Source organism: Aphelocoma coerulescens, unplaced genomic scaffold (assembly GCF_041296385.1).
Source record: "Aphelocoma coerulescens isolate FSJ_1873_10779 unplaced genomic scaffold, UR_Acoe_1.0 HiC_scaffold_100, whole genome shotgun sequence".
In the NCBI taxonomy this organism is placed as follows: domain Eukaryota; kingdom Metazoa; phylum Chordata; class Aves; order Passeriformes; family Corvidae; genus Aphelocoma; species Aphelocoma coerulescens.
This window is the reverse complement of record NW_027183463.1, coordinates 156804-176150: the sequence shown is the minus strand read 5'-3', so window position 1 is coordinate 176150 and position 19347 is coordinate 156804. Positions and strand designations below refer to the sequence as shown.

The 19347-nt window shown below is 64.1% G+C and overlaps 1 protein-coding gene across 1 annotated transcript; it reads left to right on the top strand.

The window, feature by feature from the left end:
• Positions 1-11390: 11390 nt before the first annotated feature.
• Positions 11391-14696, top strand: LOC138100518 (M-phase inducer phosphatase 2-like; the record flags this gene model as incomplete). Its single annotated transcript, XM_068998394.1, has 10 exons — positions 11391-11419; positions 11746-11782; positions 12482-12580; positions 12756-12962; positions 13084-13179; positions 13528-13590; positions 13695-13793; positions 14111-14244; positions 14333-14444; positions 14631-14696. Coding segments are annotated over exons 1-10 (942 nt in total), but the record flags the coding sequence as incomplete, so codon positions are not given.
• Between the last annotated feature and the right edge of the window lie 4651 nt (positions 14697-19347).

The following is a 19347-nucleotide window of genomic DNA, read 5'->3' as shown; positions in this document are numbered from 1 at the left end:
GTCACCCTTGGGGCACCCATCCTCCCCTCCACTTCCCTGTGTTCCTGATGAGCTGAAGTCACTCCTGGATGCCCCAGGGGGGCTTCTCCATGCCCTCCCTTCCCCAGCCAGGTGACAGGGGCCTGGTTATGGGTGTTGGGCCTGGCCTTTGCTTTGCTTTGTGCCCCACCAGAGAATCCATCTCTGGCCAAAATTGCCCTGGCTCCCGCCTGCACCTCCTTGGCCCCATATCCACATCCTGCTCCATCCCAAACTGCCAATGGGCTCCTGGATCAGCTCCTGCCTCACGGACAATCCTGGTTTGAAAGTCTGACAAGGAGCACTGGCACACACACGGGCAAAGAGGCGTGTCCTCTACTGAAGAAGACCTTGGGGGGCGGTGAGTAATCAGAGGACTTTGGGGTGCCAGGAAGGCCACACAGCTGAGTAGCTCAAGCAGAAAACAGCAACGCCAATGAGAAGTCACAAGAGCAAAACAGAGGACTGCACTGATGCCATGAAGATTTTTGCCTTTTCTTTTATACCCGTTATACCCTTTTACAACTTCTCTATTCCTAGTGCTTTTTCCCCACAGTCTTGGACTTGCTTGTCAAGCTAAGAGACTAAACATTTTAGAAGCTTCGTAGCTAGGGATCAGTGTGCCCCAGAGCCCAAGGTCCTCTCCAGAACACATTCTGTAAAGCAAGATAGAACCAAACAGGGGAAGGTTCCTTGGGGAGGGGGGCTCACTTGAGCCTCTCACTGGGGAATCTTTGATAGTTATGCTAATTAGTAAAACCTATAATGTTATACCCAATGTTGGGGGAGAGGGGGACACAGAGAGTCTCGGCGGGGTGCATCTCGATGCATATGACCTGGACGTGTACACCTAAGAATCCTTAAAAACGAACACCAAGGTAAAATCCCTTTTCCCCTTCTAACCATGTATGACTCTTGATTTTAAGAGTGGAAAAGGCATCAGCACAAAATGGCAAAAACAAAGACCTTTCCTAAAATCACCCGCAATTTTATTCTTTGTCAAATAATCCCCTTGCAGCTCTTCAAATGTTTCAGGGCAGCAGTCGGCAGTGCTTGAATAGCATCAAAGGTCACGGGCGTGACACCCAGCTTTCTCAGAATTCCTGATTTCTATAGAAGTACAGGTATCTAGAAAAATACACGGAAATTCACCGTGAGCAGGAGGAAGTGGTGCTTTCTGCAGGCTCCTGTCAGAGCTCTTGGCCCTCCACAAAGGAACGGGGCGCCTTCCCAACACCCACAAAGTGGGTTTGGACTCCCTGGCCGGCTTTGATCTCCAGGTGGGAGAAAAGGGAGGCCCAGTCGAACACCTTTGGGATTAGTTCTAGGTTATGATTCTTTTTGCCCCCAGTCTTTAGCTCCGCTAAAGTTCCATCTGCTTTGGCACATCCATGAGGAAAGTGAGGCAGGTTGGAACCACCGAGGACATCAACACCAGGGACTCCATGTCGAGGGCACGTTTGAAGAGCAAAGAAATCAAGTGCCCTTAAGTAAAAGTGACAACCAGCTGATTTGGTTTCTTTGAAGTCCGGTACAGAAAGAAAAGTTTTCAGCAGGTGAACAAAGCAGGCTGTTCACAAGTGCCATTAGAAACCAGAAACTCTACCCATAAAAACCCAACCTGCAGGATTTCAACCCTGCTTTCTCGACAGTGGACGTGGCACTCAGTGCCATGGCCTGGTTCTCAGGGTGCTGTTAGGTCATAACTTTATTACCCTGCAGGTGACACTCGAGGGCCATCAGGGGTGACCGAGTGTCCCCTGCAGTGCCAAGGTCCGGCCAGGCCAGGCGCGGGGACCGGGCTGGCCACGCCCCTTTCCTCGTTGGCCACGCCCCTTTCCTCGTTAGCCACGCCCCTTTCGACCATCAACCGCCCCTTCGGCTCAGGCTCCGCCCCCACGCGCCCTCCGCAGCTCTCATTGGCCGCCGCCGTCCCCTCGCGCCCAGCGCCACCTCTCATTGGCTGCCGCCGTCGCCTCGTGCCGGCTGCGCTTTGCCATTGGCTGCGGGCGCCGCTGTTGTTGTTCGTGCTGTTCCTGGCAGCAGGAGCGGCCCGGGGCTCACCTGGCACCTCTCGTCCCCTCTCTTCGCCACTTAGCGCATCTTATCGCCTCTGGGCCCTTCTTAGCACCTCTCACCTCTTAGCTCTCTTCCCCTCCCACTCCTTACCATCTCTTGCCACCTGTCCCCTGTCCCCTGGCGCCGCTCTCTTGCCGCAGCTCGATCGTCGCTCGCTCGCTCGCTCCCTGCCCGGGCCATGTCACTGTGCGGCGGCCGCGGGCTGCCCGGGCTGGCGGCCATCTCCCCGCTGCCCTCGCCGGGCACGGCCCCGCTCACGCCGCTGGACAAGGGTGACCCGGCGGGCCCCGCCAGGTGAGGGGGTGGCCGAGGGCCAGCGGCTGGGAGGGGCTTTGGCCGCCCGCCGCACGCGGGACTGCCCCGACGGGACACGGCTGCTCCGCGCGGGGCTCGGCGGCGGGGCCGTGCCAAAGGGGGCTGGCACGCTTTGGGGATCCCCTGCTGCAGCTCCTGCCCCCGGCCCGGCAGGGCCACAAGGGGCGAGGCCCAAGCGGGCCGCTGACACTGCCCCGTCCTGACCGCCCGCAGGCACCGGGACACCCCGAAGCGGGGCCACGGGGGGCTGCCCCTGCCGCGGCTGTGGCACACGCCGTCCCCGCAGCCGCTGGCCTCGGACTGTGGCCGCCACTCGCTCTCTTGCCAGCCCCCGGATGCAGGTGAGGGATGCGGCTGCTCCGTCCCCGGGCGCTGCCCGGGCCTGGGCTCCTGCAGAGGGTGTTAGCCTAAGGGGACAGGGCTGTGGCGGGAGGGCTTGGCCGAGGGGCTGGCGAGGGGCTCGAGGCGGGGCAGCTGGTGGGGAGGGATGGGCGGGAGCCTAGAGCTGCGCTGGCCGGGGCGCAGCCGGGAAGCGCTGCGGTGACAGCCTGCTCCGGGGGACACGCGACATTCCATGGGCAGCGGTGCTCGCAGGGCCGTTGGCACCCGCCTGCTGGGGGACTCCGTGCCCGGCCCCGAAGTGCCCGGGGCCCCGGGCTGGGGGCAGGAGGCCGATCCCCGCAGCGGGGCTACTAGCCCAGTGCCTTGTTCCCGCAGGACTGGAGCCGGACTTCCCCACGCAGCAGAAGCCCGCGGCCGCGCAGGAAGAGTGAGCGGCCCCATGCCCGTGTCCTCCCGGGGACACCCCCTGTCCCTCCCCCGCGCAGCAGGGCCCGCTCTCAGCCTCGCTGGCGGCTGTGCAGCCAGCTGTGAGCCCCAGGCTGTGCCTGGGCGGTGGCAAGCTGGCCTGCTTGGGCGGCGACGTGGATGCCACCGCCACTGACCCCATCTCTGCTCTCCCCACAGCTCCCAGAGAACGATGCCGGCGTTCGGGAGAGCGCTCAAAGAGTAAGTGCAGGGGCTCTGTCCCTGCCGCAGGACATGAATGCCGGGCTGTCCCCGTGCCCAGGCTGTCCCTGTCCCACAGCCAAAAGCCAGGCTGTCCCCGTTCCCCCTGCTGGGGTCCCGCTCAGGCCGTTGGTGTTTCCTCAGTGCCTGGAGGTGGTTTTGCCCCAGGTCCCTTTGGGGAGCTGTGACAGCCCCGGGTGGGGGGGGGGGGGCGTCTCACCCCGCCCTGAGCACGTGGGGGACAGAGGTGGCAATGGCAGAGGGGTGGGACTCAGCGGCCCAGGCCACCTGCTGTCATTTGACCCTTTCCTCTGCCGGCTCTTGCAGCAGGAAGCTCCTTCGGCAGAGGATGCACGCGTTGCCGGTGAGTGCTGGAGGCTGCGCAGGGCTGAGCAGAGCGAGGCAGGATCCTGCCGAGTCCCTGGGCGAGCCGGGACGAGGAGGATGGAGGCAGGAGAGGGGGCAGGGCTGGTGCGCACCTCTCACCGCTGGCTGTCCCACAGGCGTGGCAGCGGGACGGCAGCCGCGTCCTGAAGGACATCTCGCAGCTGCAGGAGCGCAGGGACAGAGCGCGGCGGCGCCGCAGGGAGCCCGAGGATGAGGTGAGGGGGGCAGCGAGAGCTGGGGGGCAGGGAGGGGACAGAGGGGTGCTGACGCCGTGTCCCCCCCGCTGCAGGAGGGCTTTGTGGCCAAGAAGCTGCCGAGGCCGGGCCAGCGGAGCCATGGGGCCGCCAGGAGGGAGCCCCTTGCCGAGAGCCCCTGGGCCGCATCAGAGCTGCTGGTGAGAGAGGCTGGAGGGCTCGGGAGGGCAGCAGCGATGGGTGATGCCGGGGCTGCACGCGTGGGAGCTGCCGCTCCGAGCTGCCCGCGTGGCCTGGAGAGCTGCGGAGGTGGGAGATGGCCGGGCCGGGGGGTCACGGGGACAGCCCGTGCGTCTCCAAAGCTGGAAGGCACCGGCAGGTGGTGGATGGAGCTCGCCTATGGGATCCGTGCCTGCCTGCGGCTGGGAAGCAGCTGGCAGGACTTGTGCCCATTTCACGATCTCCTCTGCCTGTGCCCCAAGTCTCCCCAGCTGCTGCCCTGGCAGAGCGATGCCACCGTGCCCCAGGAGAAGGAGAACGTGGTGAGCACGCCGGTGATGAGCAAGGAGGAGGCAAAGCTGGTACGTGGGAGCCTTTGGGAAGTGGACAGAGCCCCACAATCCCCTCTTGGGGTCTCCACTGGGGCGTCTGGGGCCGCTGCTTGGTGAGCAGCAGCAGCCCAGAGACTGTGGGCTTGTCTTGGTCACGGGGAGCGGGAGCCTCGGCCGCTGCCCTGCTGGTGCTGGGGCTTGCCAGAGCGCCAGGCAGCAGCGCGGGCTCTCCCCACAGCGGCCGGGGAAGCGCAGCCAGTGCCGGCAGCTGTCCCGCTCGCCCTCGGAGCCGGGCAGTGTCGCCAGGCCCGTCCTGAAGCGGGGACAGCCCTCGGACAGCGACAGCCCTGTGGAGGCCAAGCGGCAGAGGAGGGTGGCCGGCAGCCCTGGCCAGGAGGCGTCGCTGGAGCCGGTGGGTGCTGGGGAAGGTGTGGGCTGAGAGCCAGCGTGTCCCTGGCGGGCCTGGGCCCCGGCCCGGCTCTGGCAGAGCCGCTGCTGACATTTGGGGGTGTCTCTGGCTGGTGCCTCGGCAGGGAGCGTGGCTGGAGCCTTCCCGCTCCGCCCGGCGTGAGGAGCTCGAGAACCTGCTGGCCAACGATGACCAGGAGCTCATCGGGGATTTCTCCAAGGTAGGGCCACGAGGATGGGGCAGGTGAGGGGGTGCCCCCATCATTCGGAACGGGGAGCATGGCTGGAGCCCCGCAGCGCTGTGAGAGCCCAAAGCGAGCTGGTGGCCCATGCCTGGGGCCACGGGGCCTTGGGGCCGTGACTTGCCAGCCTGCAGCATCGCTGCGGTGCATGAAGAGCCCCATGGCCGCTCCTCTGCTCCAGCCGTGTGGCACAGCCCCGTCTATGTGGCCCTTGCCCTCCCGCGGGGGCACAGCTGGCCGCTCGGGGGCTTGTGGGCTGGGGCGACAGGTTGCAGGCCTGGGAGGTGTCCTTGGAATGGGGCTGAGCCCAGAGCCTGTCTGTTGCAGCCTCACCTCCTGCCGACGGTGGAGGGCAAGGAGCCGGGCCTGAAGTACATCTCCCCTGAGACGGTAAGGGGGCTGCAGCCCCTCCCCGGCCCCCCCGAGGGGCTGCCTGCCTGCTCTCGCCCTGTCCCCCGGCTGTCCCCCCCTTTGGTGACGCGCTCCCCCCGCAGCTGGCGGCGGTGCTGGCGGGGCACTTCAGCAGCAGCATCGAGAGCAGCCTCGTCGTGGACTGCCGCTATCCCTACGAGTACGAGGGGGGCCACGTCAAGGTCAGAAGCCCCTCGTGGCCCTGGGGCCGGGAGGAAGGGCGGGGTCCGAAGCACCCTCGGAGGTGCTGAGCCCACGGCGAGGGCTCGAGCAGCCCCCCCGGAGGGCACTGAGCCGCCCGGTGGGGTGGAGCAGCCCCTGGGCAGTGCCGAGCCACCCCCTGAAGGGCTGGTTCGCAGCTGCAAGGAGGAGGGTGACGGTGTCCCAGGACCGCGGGTGACGGTGCTGCTGGGGGAGGCTTGGGGGCAGCGTCCTTGAGTCGCTGCACAAAATGCAATGGGACACGGAGGGGGAAAAGGCGCCTTCTCTGCCTCGCCAGGGCGCTGTCAACCTGCCGCTGCAGCGGGACGTGGAGGAATCGCTGCTGGAGCAGCCCATCGTGCCCCTGGACTCCAGCAGGAGGGTGATCGTCATCTTCCACTGCGAGTTCTCTGTTGAGCGGGGGCCCAAAATGTGAGTGATGGCCCGGGGGGCCCGCTGGGCTCTGCCAGCCGCGGATCCCGGCACGGGGGTGATGCCGCGCGTTTTGTCCGTGGCACAGGTGCAAGTTCCTGCGGGAGAGGGATCGCCGCTGCCACGAGTACCCCCAGCTGCACTACCCCGAGCTGTACGTGCTGAAGGGCGGCTACCGGGAGTTCTTCCTCCAGTTCCCGGTGAGTGCCGTCCCCGTGTCCCCTCGGTGGCAGGCGGTCGGCGCCGAGAGGGAAGAAGTGGCGGGGGCACACGGCGGTGGCGAGGGGCAGCTGTGGCTCTGAGCATCCTCGCCGCCACGGGCGGGGATCTGCAGGGCCGGCGGCTGCTGTGCTGCGGGGGCTGACGGAGCCGTCCGTGGCTTGCAGAGCCACTGCGAGCCCCGGGACTATCGGCCCATGCTGCACTCCGCGTTCAAGGAGGAGCTGCGCAAGTTCCGCGGGCAGAGGCGGCTCCGCGAGCGCGGCCGGCGGGCGCTCTTCAGCCGCGGGCGGGACCTGTGAGCGCCCGGGGGTCTCTCAGCCGCGTCGGGGCAGCGCTGGAGCTGGGAACGGAGGAAGGCTTCCCTTGGCTGCGGATGCGCCTCGCCTGCTCGCTCGGGTTTGCTGCGATGGCTTTGGGGTGGTAGTTTTTGTTCAGAGCGGTTTTGCGTTTGTTCGTTGCAAATATTTTTGTGTTTGTTCGTTGTTGCAAATATTTTTTTGTTCGTTGTTCGAAATATTTTGTGTTTGTTTGTTGTTATAAATATTTTTGCGTTTGTTTGTTGTTCTAAATACTTTTGTGTTTGTTTCCGGTTAGGAATAGTTTTGTGTTCGTTGTTATCAATATTTCTGAGTGTCTCCGTTGTTAGGATTGTTCGCTGCAGTCTCTGTTAATAAAGTCCGATTGCAGGAGAACAAAGGCGTGTCCTGAGCTCTCGCTGCCCGCACCAGGCTGCTGCAGGGGTGGGAGCCCCCGATGCGAGGCTGGTGGGATGGCCAGGCCGGGCTGGAGGGCTCTGCCGGGGGTCTGGGGACAGGGGCAGCTGCTGGCAGGGGACAGGGCTGAGGTGCTGGCTTCCTTGTGGGGCGTGGTGACTTCCCCAGGGACACGTGGGCAAGCGTTGGCCCCGTGGCTGCTGTTCCTGCGTGCTGGGCTGGCAGCAGCATGGCCCCGGACCTCCACGGGACCCTCTTTCCTGAGCATGCTGGGCTTGCAGGCAGGACCCGTGGGACACTTGGGGTGGTGACATGGCACCCCTCTCCCTGGGACCCCCACAGCCAGGATCCTGTCTTTTCTTAGGGGGACTCCTGAACTTTGCAGCACCCCCAGGGCTGGCACAGCCGTTGCTGAGGGGAGCCCGGGCTCAGTAGGACTCGCAGAACTGTGGCAGCCCCGTTTTGGGGGTCAGGGCTCATCAGGACACTCAGGACCATCAACCCCCCAAATTCTGAGATCCTCCTGTAGTGATTACACCCCCTCTCCACGGGACCCCCGCGGTAATGACAGCCCTCTTGAGTGGGGCTGGGCTCATCAGGAGCCCCGGGGCTTTAACACCTCACCGCCCTGCCTGGGAGCCCCAAAGCCGTGTTATCTCTCTTTGTAGAGGGCTCTTCTGGCCTTTGCAGCACCCCCAGGGCTGGCACAATTCCTTTTTGGGGGACAGGGCTCGCTGGGAGGCCGAGGGATGTGGCACCTTGAAGGGGTGGGTGTCCTTAACACCAGGGTCCCCCATTCTCTCTCGGGCAAGTGGCCTCCCAGTGCCAAGTGCTTCAGTCACCCTTGGGGCACCCATCCTCCCCTCCACTTCCCTGTGTTCCTGATGAGCTGAAGTCACTCCTGGATGCCCCAGGGGGGCTTCTCCATGCCCTCCCTTCCCCAGCCAGGTGACAGGGGCCTGGTTATGGGTGTTGGGCCTGGCCTTTGCTTTGCTTTGTGCCCCACCAGAGAATCCATCTCTGGCCAAAATTGCCCTGGCTCCTGCCTGCACCTCCTTGGCCCCATATCCACATCCTGCTCCATCCCAAACTGCCAATGGGCTCCTGGATCAGCTCCTGCCTCACGGACAATCCTGGTTTGAAAGTCTGACAAGGAGCACTGGCACACACACGGGCAAAGAGGCGTGTCCTCTACTGAAGAAGACCTTGGGGGGGGGGGTGAGTAATCAGAGGACTTTGGGGTGCCAGGAAGGCCACACAGCTGAGTAGCTCAAGCAGAAAACAGCAACGCCAATGAGAAGTCACAAGAGCAAAACAGAGGACTGCACTGATGCCATGAAGATTTTTGCCTTTTCTTTTATACCAGTTATACCCTTTTACAACTTCTCTATTCCTAGTGCTTTTTCCCCACAGTCTTGGACTTGCTTGTCAAGCTAAGAGACTAAACATTTTAGAAGCTTCGTAGCTAGGGATCAGTGTGCCCCAGAGCCCAAGGTCCTCTCCAGAACACATTCTGTAAAGCAAGATAGAACCAAACAGGGGAAGGTTCCTTGGGGAGGGGGGCTCACTTGAGCCTCTCATTGGGGAATCTTTGATAGTTATGCTAATTAGTAAAACCTATAATGTTATACCCAATGTTGGGGGAGAGGGGGACACAGAGAGTCTCGGCGGGGTGCATCTCGATGCATATGACCTGGACGTGTACACCTAAGAATCCTTAAAAACGAACACCAAGGTAAAATCCCTTTTCCCCTTCTAACCATGTATGACTCTTGATTTTAAGAGTGGAAAAGGCATCAGCACAAAATGGCAAAAACAAAGACCTTTCCTAAAATCACCCGCAATTTTATTCTTTGTCAAATAATCCCCTTGCAGCTCTTCAAATGTTTCAGGGCAGCAGTCGGCAGTGCTTGAATAGCATCAAAGGTCACGGGCGTGACACCCAGCTTTCTCAGAATTCCTGATTTCTATAGAAGTACAGGTATCTAGAAAAATACACGGAAATTCACCGTGAGCAGGAGGAAGTGGTGCTTTCTGCAGGCTCCTGTCAGAGCTCTTGGCCCTCCACAAAGGAACGGGGCGCCTTCCCAACACCCACAAAGTGGGTTTGGACTCCCTGGCCGGCTTTGATCTCCAGGTGGGAGAAAAGGGAGGCCCAGTCGAACACCTTTGGGATTAGTTCTAGGTTATGATTCTTTTTGCCCCCAGTCTTTAGCTCCGCTAAAGTTCCATCTGCTTTGGCACATCCATGAGGAAAGTGAGGCAGGTTGGAACCACCGAGGACATCAACACCAGGGACTCCATGTCGAGGGCACGTTTGAAGAGCAAAGAAATCAAGTGCCCTTAAGTAAAAGTGACAACCAGCTGATTTGGTTTCTTTGAAGTCCGGTACAGAAAGAAAAGTTTTCAGCAGGTGAACAAAGCAGGCTGTTCACAAGTGCCATTAGAAACCAGAAACTCCACCCATAAAAACCCAACCTGCAGGATTTCAACCCTGCTTTCTCGACAGTGGACGTGGCACTCAGTGCCATGGCCTGGTTCTCAGGGTGCTGTTAGGTCATAACTTTATTACCCTGCAGGTGACACTCGAGGGCCATCAGGGGTGACCGAGTGTCCCCTGCAGTGCCAAGGTCCGGCCAGGCCAGGCGCGGGGACCGGGCTGGCCACGCCCCTTTCCTCGTTAGCCACGCCCCTTTCGACCATCAACCGCCCCTTCGGCTCAGGCTCCGCCCCCACGCGCCCTCCGCAGCTCTCATTGGCCGCCGCCGTCCCCTCGCGCCCAGCGCCACCTCTCATTGGCTGCCGCCGTCGCCTCGTGCCGGCTGCGCTTTGCCATTGGCTGCGGGCGCCGCTGTTGTTGTTCGTGCTGTTCCTGGCAGCAGGAGCGGCCCGGGGCTCACCTGGCACCTCTCGTCCCCTCTCTTCGCCACTTAGCGCATCTTATCGCCTCTGGGCCCTTCTTAGCACCTCTCACCTCTTAGCTCTCTTCCCCTCCCACTCCTTACCATCTCTTGCCACCTGTCCCCTGTCCCCTGGCGCCGCTCTCTTGCCGCAGCTCGATCGTCGCTCGCTCGCTCGCTCCCTGCCCGGGCCATGTCACTGTGCGGCGGCCGCGGGCTGCCCGGGCTGGCGGCCATCTCCCCGCTGCCCTCGCCGGGCACGGCCCCGCTCACGCCGCTGGACAAGGGTGACCCGGCGGGCCCCGCCAGGTGAGGGGGTGGCCGAGGGCCAGCGGCTGGGAGGGGCTTTGGCCGCCCGCCGCACGCGGGACTGCCCCGACGGGACACGGCTGCTCCGCGCGGGGCTCGGCGGCGGGGCCGTGCCAAAGGGGGCTGGCACGCTTTGGGGATCCCCTGCTGCAGCTCCTGCCCCCGGCCCGGCAGGGCCACAAGGGGCGAGGCCCAAGCGGGCCGCTGACACTGCCCCGTCCTGACCGCCCGCAGGCACCGGGACACCCCGAAGCGGGGCCACGGGGGGCTGCCCCTGCCGCGGCTGTGGCACACGCCGTCCCCGCAGCCGCTGGCCTCGGACTGTGGCCGCCACTCGCTCTCTTGCCAGCCCCCGGATGCAGGTGAGGGATGCGGCTGCTCCGTCCCCGGGCGCTGCCCGGGCCTGGGCTCCTGCAGAGGGTGTTAGCCTAAGGGGACAGGGCTGTGGCGGGAGGGCTTGGCCGAGGGGCTGGCGAGGGGCTCGAGGCGGGGCAGCTGGTGGGGAGGGATGGGCGGGAGCCTAGAGCTGCGCTGGCCGGGGCGCAGCCGGGAAGCGCTGCGGTGACAGCCTGCTCCGGGGGACACGCGACATTCCATGGGCAGCGGTGCTCGCAGGGCCGTTGGCACCCGCCTGCTGGGGGACTCCGTGCCCGGCCCCGAAGTGCCCGGGGCCCCGGGCTGGGGGCAGGAGGCCGATCCCCGCAGCGGGGCTACTAGCCCAGTGCCTTGTTCCCGCAGGACTGGAGCCGGACTTCCCCACGCAGCAGAAGCCCGCGGCCGCGCAGGAAGAGTGAGCGGCCCCATGCCCGTGTCCTCCCGGGGACACCCCCTGTCCCTCCCCCGCGCAGCAGGGCCCGCTCTCAGCCTCGCTGGCGGCTGTGCAGCCAGCTGTGAGCCCCAGGCTGTGCCTGGGCGGTGGCAAGCTGGCCTGCTTGGGCGGCGACGTGGATGCCACCGCCACTGACCCCATCTCTGCTCTCCCCACAGCTCCCAGAGAACGATGCCGGCGTTCGGGAGAGCGCTCAAAGAGTAAGTGCAGGGGCTCTGTCCCTGCCGCAGGACATGAATGCCGGGCTGTCCCCGTGCCCAGGCTGTCCCTGTCCCACAGCCAAAAGCCAGGCTGTCCCCGTTCCCCCTGCTGGGGTCCCGCTCAGGCCGTTGGTGTTTCCTCAGTGCCTGGAGGTGGTTTTGCCCCAGGTCCCTTTGGGGAGCTGTGACAGCCCCGGGTGGGGGGGGGGGGCGTCTCACCCCGCCCTGAGCACGTGGGGGACAGAGGTGGCAATGGCAGAGGGGTGGGACTCAGCGGCCCAGGCCACCTGCTGTCATTTGACCCTTTCCTCTGCCGGCTCTTGCAGCAGGAAGCTCCTTCGGCAGAGGATGCACGCGTTGCCGGTGAGTGCTGGAGGCTGCGCAGGGCTGAGCAGAGCGAGGCAGGATCCTGCCGAGTCCCTGGGCGAGCCGGGACGAGGAGGATGGAGGCAGGAGAGGGGGCAGGGCTGGTGCGCACCTCTCACCGCTGGCTGTCCCACAGGCGTGGCAGCGGGACGGCAGCCGCGTCCTGAAGGACATCTCGCAGCTGCAGGAGCGCAGGGACAGAGCGCGGCGGCGCCGCAGGGAGCCCGAGGATGAGGTGAGGGGGGCAGCGAGAGCTGGGGGGCAGGGAGGGGACAGAGGGGTGCTGACGCCGTGTCCCCCCCGCTGCAGGAGGGCTTTGTGGCCAAGAAGCTGCCGAGGCCGGGCCAGCGGAGCCATGGGGCCGCCAGGAGGGAGCCCCTTGCCGAGAGCCCCTGGGCCGCATCAGAGCTGCTGGTGAGAGAGGCTGGAGGGCTCGGGAGGGCAGCAGCGATGGGTGATGCCGGGGCTGCACGCGTGGGAGCTGCCGCTCCGAGCTGCCCGCGTGGCCTGGAGAGCTGCGGAGGTGGGAGATGGCCGGGCCGGGGGGTCACGGGGACAGCCCGTGCGTCTCCAAAGCTGGAAGGCACCGGCAGGTGGTGGATGGAGCTCGCCTATGGGATCCGTGCCTGCCTGCGGCTGGGAAGCAGCTGGCAGGACTTGTGCCCATTTCACGATCTCCTCTGCCTGTGCCCCAAGTCTCCCCAGCTGCTGCCCTGGCAGAGCGATGCCACCGTGCCCCAGGAGAAGGAGAACGTGGTGAGCACGCCGGTGATGAGCAAGGAGGAGGCAAAGCTGGTACGTGGGAGCCTTTGGGAAGTGGACAGAGCCCCACAATCCCCTCTTGGGGTCTCCACTGGGGCGTCTGGGGCCGCTGCTTGGTGAGCAGCAGCAGCCCAGAGACTGTGGGCTTGTCTTGGTCACGGGGAGCGGGAGCCTCGGCCGCTGCCCTGCTGGTGCTGGGGCTTGCCAGAGCGCCAGGCAGCAGCGCGGGCTCTCCCCACAGCGGCCGGGGAAGCGCAGCCAGTGCCGGCAGCTGTCCCGCTCGCCCTCGGAGCCGGGCAGTGTCGCCAGGCCCGTCCTGAAGCGGGGACAGCCCTCGGACAGCGACAGCCCTGTGGAGGCCAAGCGGCAGAGGAGGGTGGCCGGCAGCCCTGGCCAGGAGGCGTCGCTGGAGCCGGTGGGTGCTGGGGAAGGTGTGGGCTGAGAGCCAGCGTGTCCCTGGCGGGCCTGGGCCCCGGCCCGGCTCTGGCAGAGCCGCTGCTGACATTTGGGGGTGTCTCTGGCTGGTGCCTCGGCAGGGAGCGTGGCTGGAGCCTTCCCGCTCCGCCCGGCGTGAGGAGCTCGAGAACCTGCTGGCCAACGATGACCAGGAGCTCATCGGGGATTTCTCCAAGGTAGGGCCACGAGGATGGGGCAGGTGAGGGGGTGCCCCCATCATTCGGAACGGGGAGCATGGCTGGAGCCCCGCAGCGCTGTGAGAGCCCAAAGCGAGCTGGTGGCCCATGCCTGGGGCCACGGGGCCTTGGGGCCGTGACTTGCCAGCCTGCAGCATCGCTGCGGTGCATGAAGAGCCCCATGGCCGCTCCTCTGCTCCAGCCGTGTGGCACAGCCCCGTCTATGTGGCCCTTGCCCTCCCGCGGGGGCACAGCTGGCCGCTCGGGGGCTTGTGGGCTGGGGCGACAGGTTGCAGGCCTGGGAGGTGTCCTTGGAATGGGGCTGAGCCCAGAGCCTGTCTGTTGCAGCCTCACCTCCTGCCGACGGTGGAGGGCAAGGAGCCGGGCCTGAAGTACATCTCTCCTGAGACGGTAAGGGGGCTGCAGCCCCTCCCCGGCCCCCCCGAGGGGCTGCCTGCCTGCTCTCGCCCTGTCCCCCGGCTGTCCCCCCCTTTGGTGACGCGCTCCCCCCGCAGCTGGCGGCGGTGCTGGCGGGGCACTTCAGCAGCAGCATCGAGAGCAGCCTCGTCGTGGACTGCCGCTATCCCTACGAGTACGAGGGGGGCCACGTCAAGGTCAGAAGCCCCTCGTGGCCCTGGGGCCGGGAGGAAGGGCGGGGTCCGAAGCACCCTCGGAGGTGCTGAGCCCACGGCGAGGGCTCGAGCAGCCCCCCCGGAGGGCACTGAGCCGCCCGGTGGGGTGGAGCAGCCCCTGGGCAGTGCCGAGCCACCCCCTGAAGGGCTGGTTCGCAGCTGCAAGGAGGAGGGTGACGGTGTCCCAGGACCGCGGGTGACGGTGCTGCTGGGGGAGGCTTGGGGGCAGCGTCCTTGAGTCGCTGCACAAAATGCAATGGGACACGGAGGGGGAAAAGGCGCCTTCTCTGCCTCGCCAGGGCGCTGTCAACCTGCCGCTGCAGCGGGACGTGGAGGAATCGCTGCTGGAGCAGCCCATCGTGCCCCTGGACTCCAGCAGGAGGGTGATCGTCATCTTCCACTGCGAGTTCTCTGTTGAGCGGGGGCCCAAAATGTGAGTGATGGCCCGGGGGGCCCGCTGGGCTCTGCCAGCCGCGGATCCCGGCACGGGGGTGATGCCGCGCGTTTTGTCCGTGGCACAGGTGCAAGTTCCTGCGGGAGAGGGATCGCCGCTGCCACGAGTACCCCCAGCTGCACTACCCCGAGCTGTACGTGCTGAAGGGCGGCTACCGGGAGTTCTTCCTCCAGTTCCCGGTGAGTGCCGTCCCCGTGTCCCCTCGGTGGCAGGCGGTCGGCGCCGAGAGGGAAGAAGTGGCGGGGGCACACGGCGGTGGCGAGGGGCAGCTGTGGCTCTGAGCATCCTCGCCGCCACGGGCGGGGATCTGCAGGGCCGGCGGCTGCTGTGCTGCGGGGGCTGACGGAGCCGTCCGTGGCTTGCAGAGCCACTGCGAGCCCCGGGACTATCGGCCCATGCTGCACTCCGCGTTCAAGGAGGAGCTGCGCAAGTTCCGCGGGCAGAGGCGGCTCCGCGAGCGCGGCCGGCGGGCGCTCTTCAGCCGCGGGCGGGACCTGTGAGCGCCCGGGGGTCTCTCAGCCGCGTCGGGGCAGCGCTGGAGCTGGGAACGGAGGAAGGCTTCCCTTGGCTGCGGATGCGCCTCGCCTGCTCGCTCGGGTTTGCTGCGATGGCTTTGGGGTGGTAGTTTTTGTTCAGAGCGGTTTTGCGTTTGTTCGTTGCAAATATTTTTGTGTTTGTTCGTTGTTGCAAATATTTTTTTGTTCGTTGTTCGAAATATTTTGTGTTTGTTTGTTGTTATAAATATTTTTGCGTTTGTTTGTTGTTCTAAATACTTTTGTGTTTGTTTCCCGTTAGGAATAGTTTTGTGTTCGTTGTTACCAATATTTCTGAGTGTCTCCGTTGTTAGGATTGTTCGCTGCAGTCTCTGTTAATAAAGTCCGATTGCAGGAGAACAAAGGCGTGTCCTGAGCTCTCGCTGCCCGCACCAGGCTGCTGCAGGGGTGGGAGCCCCCGATGCGGGGCTGGTGGGATGGCCAGGCCGGGCTGGAGGGCTCTGCCGGGGGTCTGGGGACAGGGGCAGCTGCTGGCAGGGGACAGGGCTGAGGTGCTGGCTTCCTTGTGGGGCGTGGTGACTTCCCCAGGGACACGTGGGCAAGCGTTGGCCCCGTGGCTGCTGTTCCTGCGTGCTGGGCTGGCAGCAGCATGGCCCCGGACCTCCACGGGACCCTCTTTCCTGAGCATGCTGGGCTTGCAGGCAGGACCCGTGGGACACTTGGGGTGGTGACATGGCACCCCTCTCCCTGGGACCCCCACAGCCAGGATCCTGTCTTTTCTTAGGGGGACTCCTGAACTTTGCAGCACCCCCAGGGCTGGCACAGCCGTTGCTGAGGGGAGCCCGGGCTCAGTAGGACTCGCAGAACTGTGGCAGCCCCGTTTTGGGGGTCAGGGCTCATCAGGACACTCAGGACCATCAACCCCCCAAATTCTGAGATCCTCCTGTAGTGATTACACCCCCTCTCCACGGGACCCCCGCGGTAATGACAGCCCTCTTGAGTGGGGCTGGGCTCATCAGGAGCCCCGGGGCTTTAACACCTCACCGCCCTGCCTGGGAGCCCCAAAGCCGTGTTATGTCTCTTTGTAGAGGGCTCTTCTGGCCTTTGCAGCACCCCCAGGGCTGGCACAATTCCTTTTTGGGGGACAGGGCTCGCTGGGAGGCCGAGGGATGTGGCACCTTGAAGGGGTGGGTGTCCTTAACACCAGGGTCCCCCATTCTCTCTCGGGCAAGTGGCCTCCCAGTGCCAAGTGCTTCAGTCACCCTTGGGGCACCCATCCTCCCCTCCACTTCCCTGTGTTCCTGATGAGCTGAAGTCACTCCTGGATGCCCCAGGGGGGCTTCTCCATGCCCTCCCTTCCCCAGCCAGGTGACAGGGGCCTGGTTATGGGTGTTGGGCCTGGCCTTTGCTTTGCTTTGTGCCCCACCAGAGAATCCATCTCTGGCCAAAATTGCCCTGGCTCCCGCCTGCACCTCCTTGGCCCCATATCCACATCCTGCTCCATCCCAAACTGCCAATGGGCTCCTGGATCAGCTCCTGCCTCACGGACAATCCTGGTTTGAAAGTCTGACAAGGAGCACTGGCACACACACGGGCAAAGAGGCGTGTCCTCTACTGAAGAAGACCTTGGGGGGCGGTGAGTAATCAGAGGACTTTGGGGTGCCAGGAAGGCCACACAGCTGAGTAGCTCAAGCAGAAAACAGCAACGCCAATGAGAAGTCACAAGAGCAAAACAGAGGACTGCACTGATGCCATGAAGATTTTTGCCTTTTCTTTTATACCCGTTATACCCTTTTACAACTTCTCTATTCCTAGTGCTTTTTCCCCACAGTCTTGGACTTGCTTGTCAAGCTAAGAGACTAAACATTTTAGAAGCTTCGTAGCTAGGGATCAGTGTGCCCCAGAGCCCAAGGTCCTCTCCAGAACACATTCTGTAAAGCAAGATAGAACCAAACAGGGGAAGGTTCCTTGGGGAGGGGGGCTCACTTGAGCCTCTCACTGGGGAATCTTTGATAGTTATGCTAATTAGTAAAACCTATAATGTTATACCCAATGTTGGGGGAGAGGGGGACACAGAGAGTCTCGGCGGGGTGCATCTCGATGCATATGACCTGGACGTGTACACCTAAGAATCCTTAAAAACGAACACCAAGGTAAAATCCCTTTTCCCCTTCTAACCATGTATGACTCTTGATTTTAAGAGTGGAAAAGGCATCAGCACAAAATGGCAAAAACAAAGACCTTTCCTAAAATCACCCGCAATTTTATTCTTTGTCAAATAATCCCCTTGCAGCTCTTCAAATGTTTCAGGGCAGCAGTCGGCAGTGCTTGAATAGCATCAAAGGTCACGGGCGTGACACCCAGCTTTCTCAGAATTCCTGATTTCTATAGAAGTACAGGTATCTAGAAAAATACACGGAAATTCACCGTGAGCAGGAGGAAGTGGTGCTTTCTGCAGGCTCCTGTCAGAGCTCTTGGCCCTCCACAAAGGAACGGGGCGCCTTCCCAACACCCACAAAGTGGGTTTGGACTCCCTGGCCGGCTTTGATCTCCAGGTGGGAGAAAAGGGAGGCCCAGTCGAACACCTTTGGGATTAGTTCTAGGTTATGATTCTTTTTGCCCCCAGTCTTTAGCTCCGCTAAAGTTCCATCTGCTTTGGCACATCCATGAGGAAAGTGAGGCAGGTTGGAACCACCGAGGACATCAACACCAGGGACTCCATGTCGAGGGCACGTTTGAAGAGCAAAGAAATCAAGTGCCCTTAAGTAAAAGTGACAACCAGCTGATTTGGTTTCTTTGAAGTCCGGTACAGAAAGAAAAGTTTTCAGCAGGTGAACAAAGCAGGCTGTTCACAAGTGCCATTAGAAACCAGAAACTCCACCCATAAAAACCCAACCTGCAGGATTTCAACCCTGCTTTCTCGACAGTGGACGTGGCACTCAGTGCCATGGCCTGGTTCTCAGGGTGCTGTTAGGTCATAACTTTATTACCCTGCAGGTGACACTCGAGGGCCATCAGGGGTGACCGAGTGTCCCCTGCAGTGCCAAGGTCCGGCCAGGCCAGGCGCGGGGACCGGGCTGGCCACGCCCCTTTCCTCGTTGGCCACGCCCCTTTCTTCGTTAGCCACGCCCCTTTCCTCGTTGGCCACGCCCCTTTCGACCATCAACCGCCCCTTCGGCTCAGGCTCCGCCCCCACGCGCCCTCCGCAGCTCTCATTGGCCGCCGCCGTCCCCTCGCGCCCAGCGCCACCTCCCATTGGCTGCCGCCGTCGCCTCGTGCCGGCTGCGCTTTGCCATTGGCTGCGGGCGCCGCTGTTGTTGTTCGTGCTGTTCCTGGCAGCAGGAGCGGCCCGGGGCTCACCTGGCACCTCTCGTCCCCTCTCTTCGCCACTTAGCGCATCTTATCGCCTCTGCGCCCTTCTTAGCACCTCTCACCTCTTAGCTCTCTTCCCCTCCCACTCCTTACCATCTCTTGCCACCTGTCCCCTGTCCCCTGGCGCCGCTCTCTTGCCGCAGCTCGATCGTCGCTCGCTCGCTCGCTCCCTGCCCGGGCCATGTCACTGTGCGGCGGCCGCGGGCTGCCCGGGCTGGCGGCCATCTCCCCGCTGCCCTCGCCGGGCACGGCCCCGCTCACGCCGCTGGACAAGGGTGACCCGGCGGGCCCCGCCAGGTGAGGGGGTGGCCGAGGGCCAGCGGCTGGGAGGGGCTTTGGCCGCCCGCCGCACGCGGGACTGCCCCGACGGGACACGGCTGCTCCGCGCGGGGCTCGGCGGCGGGGCCGTGCCAAAGGGGGCTGGCACGCTTTGGGGATCCCCTGCTGCAGCTCCTGCCCCCGGCCCGGCAGGGCCACAAGGGGCGAGGCCCAAGCGGGCCGCTGACACTGCCCCGTCCTGACCGCCCGCAGGCACCGGGACACCCCGAAGCGGGGCCACGGGGGGCTGCCCCTGCCGCGGCTGTGGCACACGCCGTCCCCGCAGCCGCTGGCCTCGGACTGTGGCCGCCACTCGCTCTCTTGCCAGCCCCCGGATGCAGGTGAGGGATGCGGCTGCTCCGTCCCCGGGCGCTGCCCGGGCCTGGGCTCCTGCAGAGGGTGTTAGCCTAAGGGGACAGGGCTGTGGCGGGAGGGCTTGGCCGAGGGGCTGGCGAGGGGCTCGAGGCGGGGCAGCTGGTGGGGAGGGATGGGCGGGAGCCTAGAGCTGCGCTGGCCGGGGCGCAGCCGGGAAGCGCTGCGGTGACAGCCTGCTCCGGGGGACACGCGACATTCCATGGGCAGCGGTGCTCGCAGGGCCGTTGGCACCCGCCTGCTGGGGGACTCCGTGCCCGGCCCCGAAGTGCCCGGGGCCCCGGGCTGGGGGCAGGAGGCCGATCCCCGCAGCGGGGCTACTAGCCCAGTGCCTTGTTCCCGCAGGACTGGAGCCGGACTTCCCCACGCAGCAGAAGCCCGCGGCCGCGCAGGAAGAGTGAGCGGCCCCATGCCCGTGTCCTCCCGGGGACACCCCCTGTCCCTCCCCCGCGCAGCAGGGCCCGCTCTCAGCCTCGCTGGCGGCTGTGCAGCCAGCTGTGAGCCCCAGGCTGTGCCTGGGCGGTGG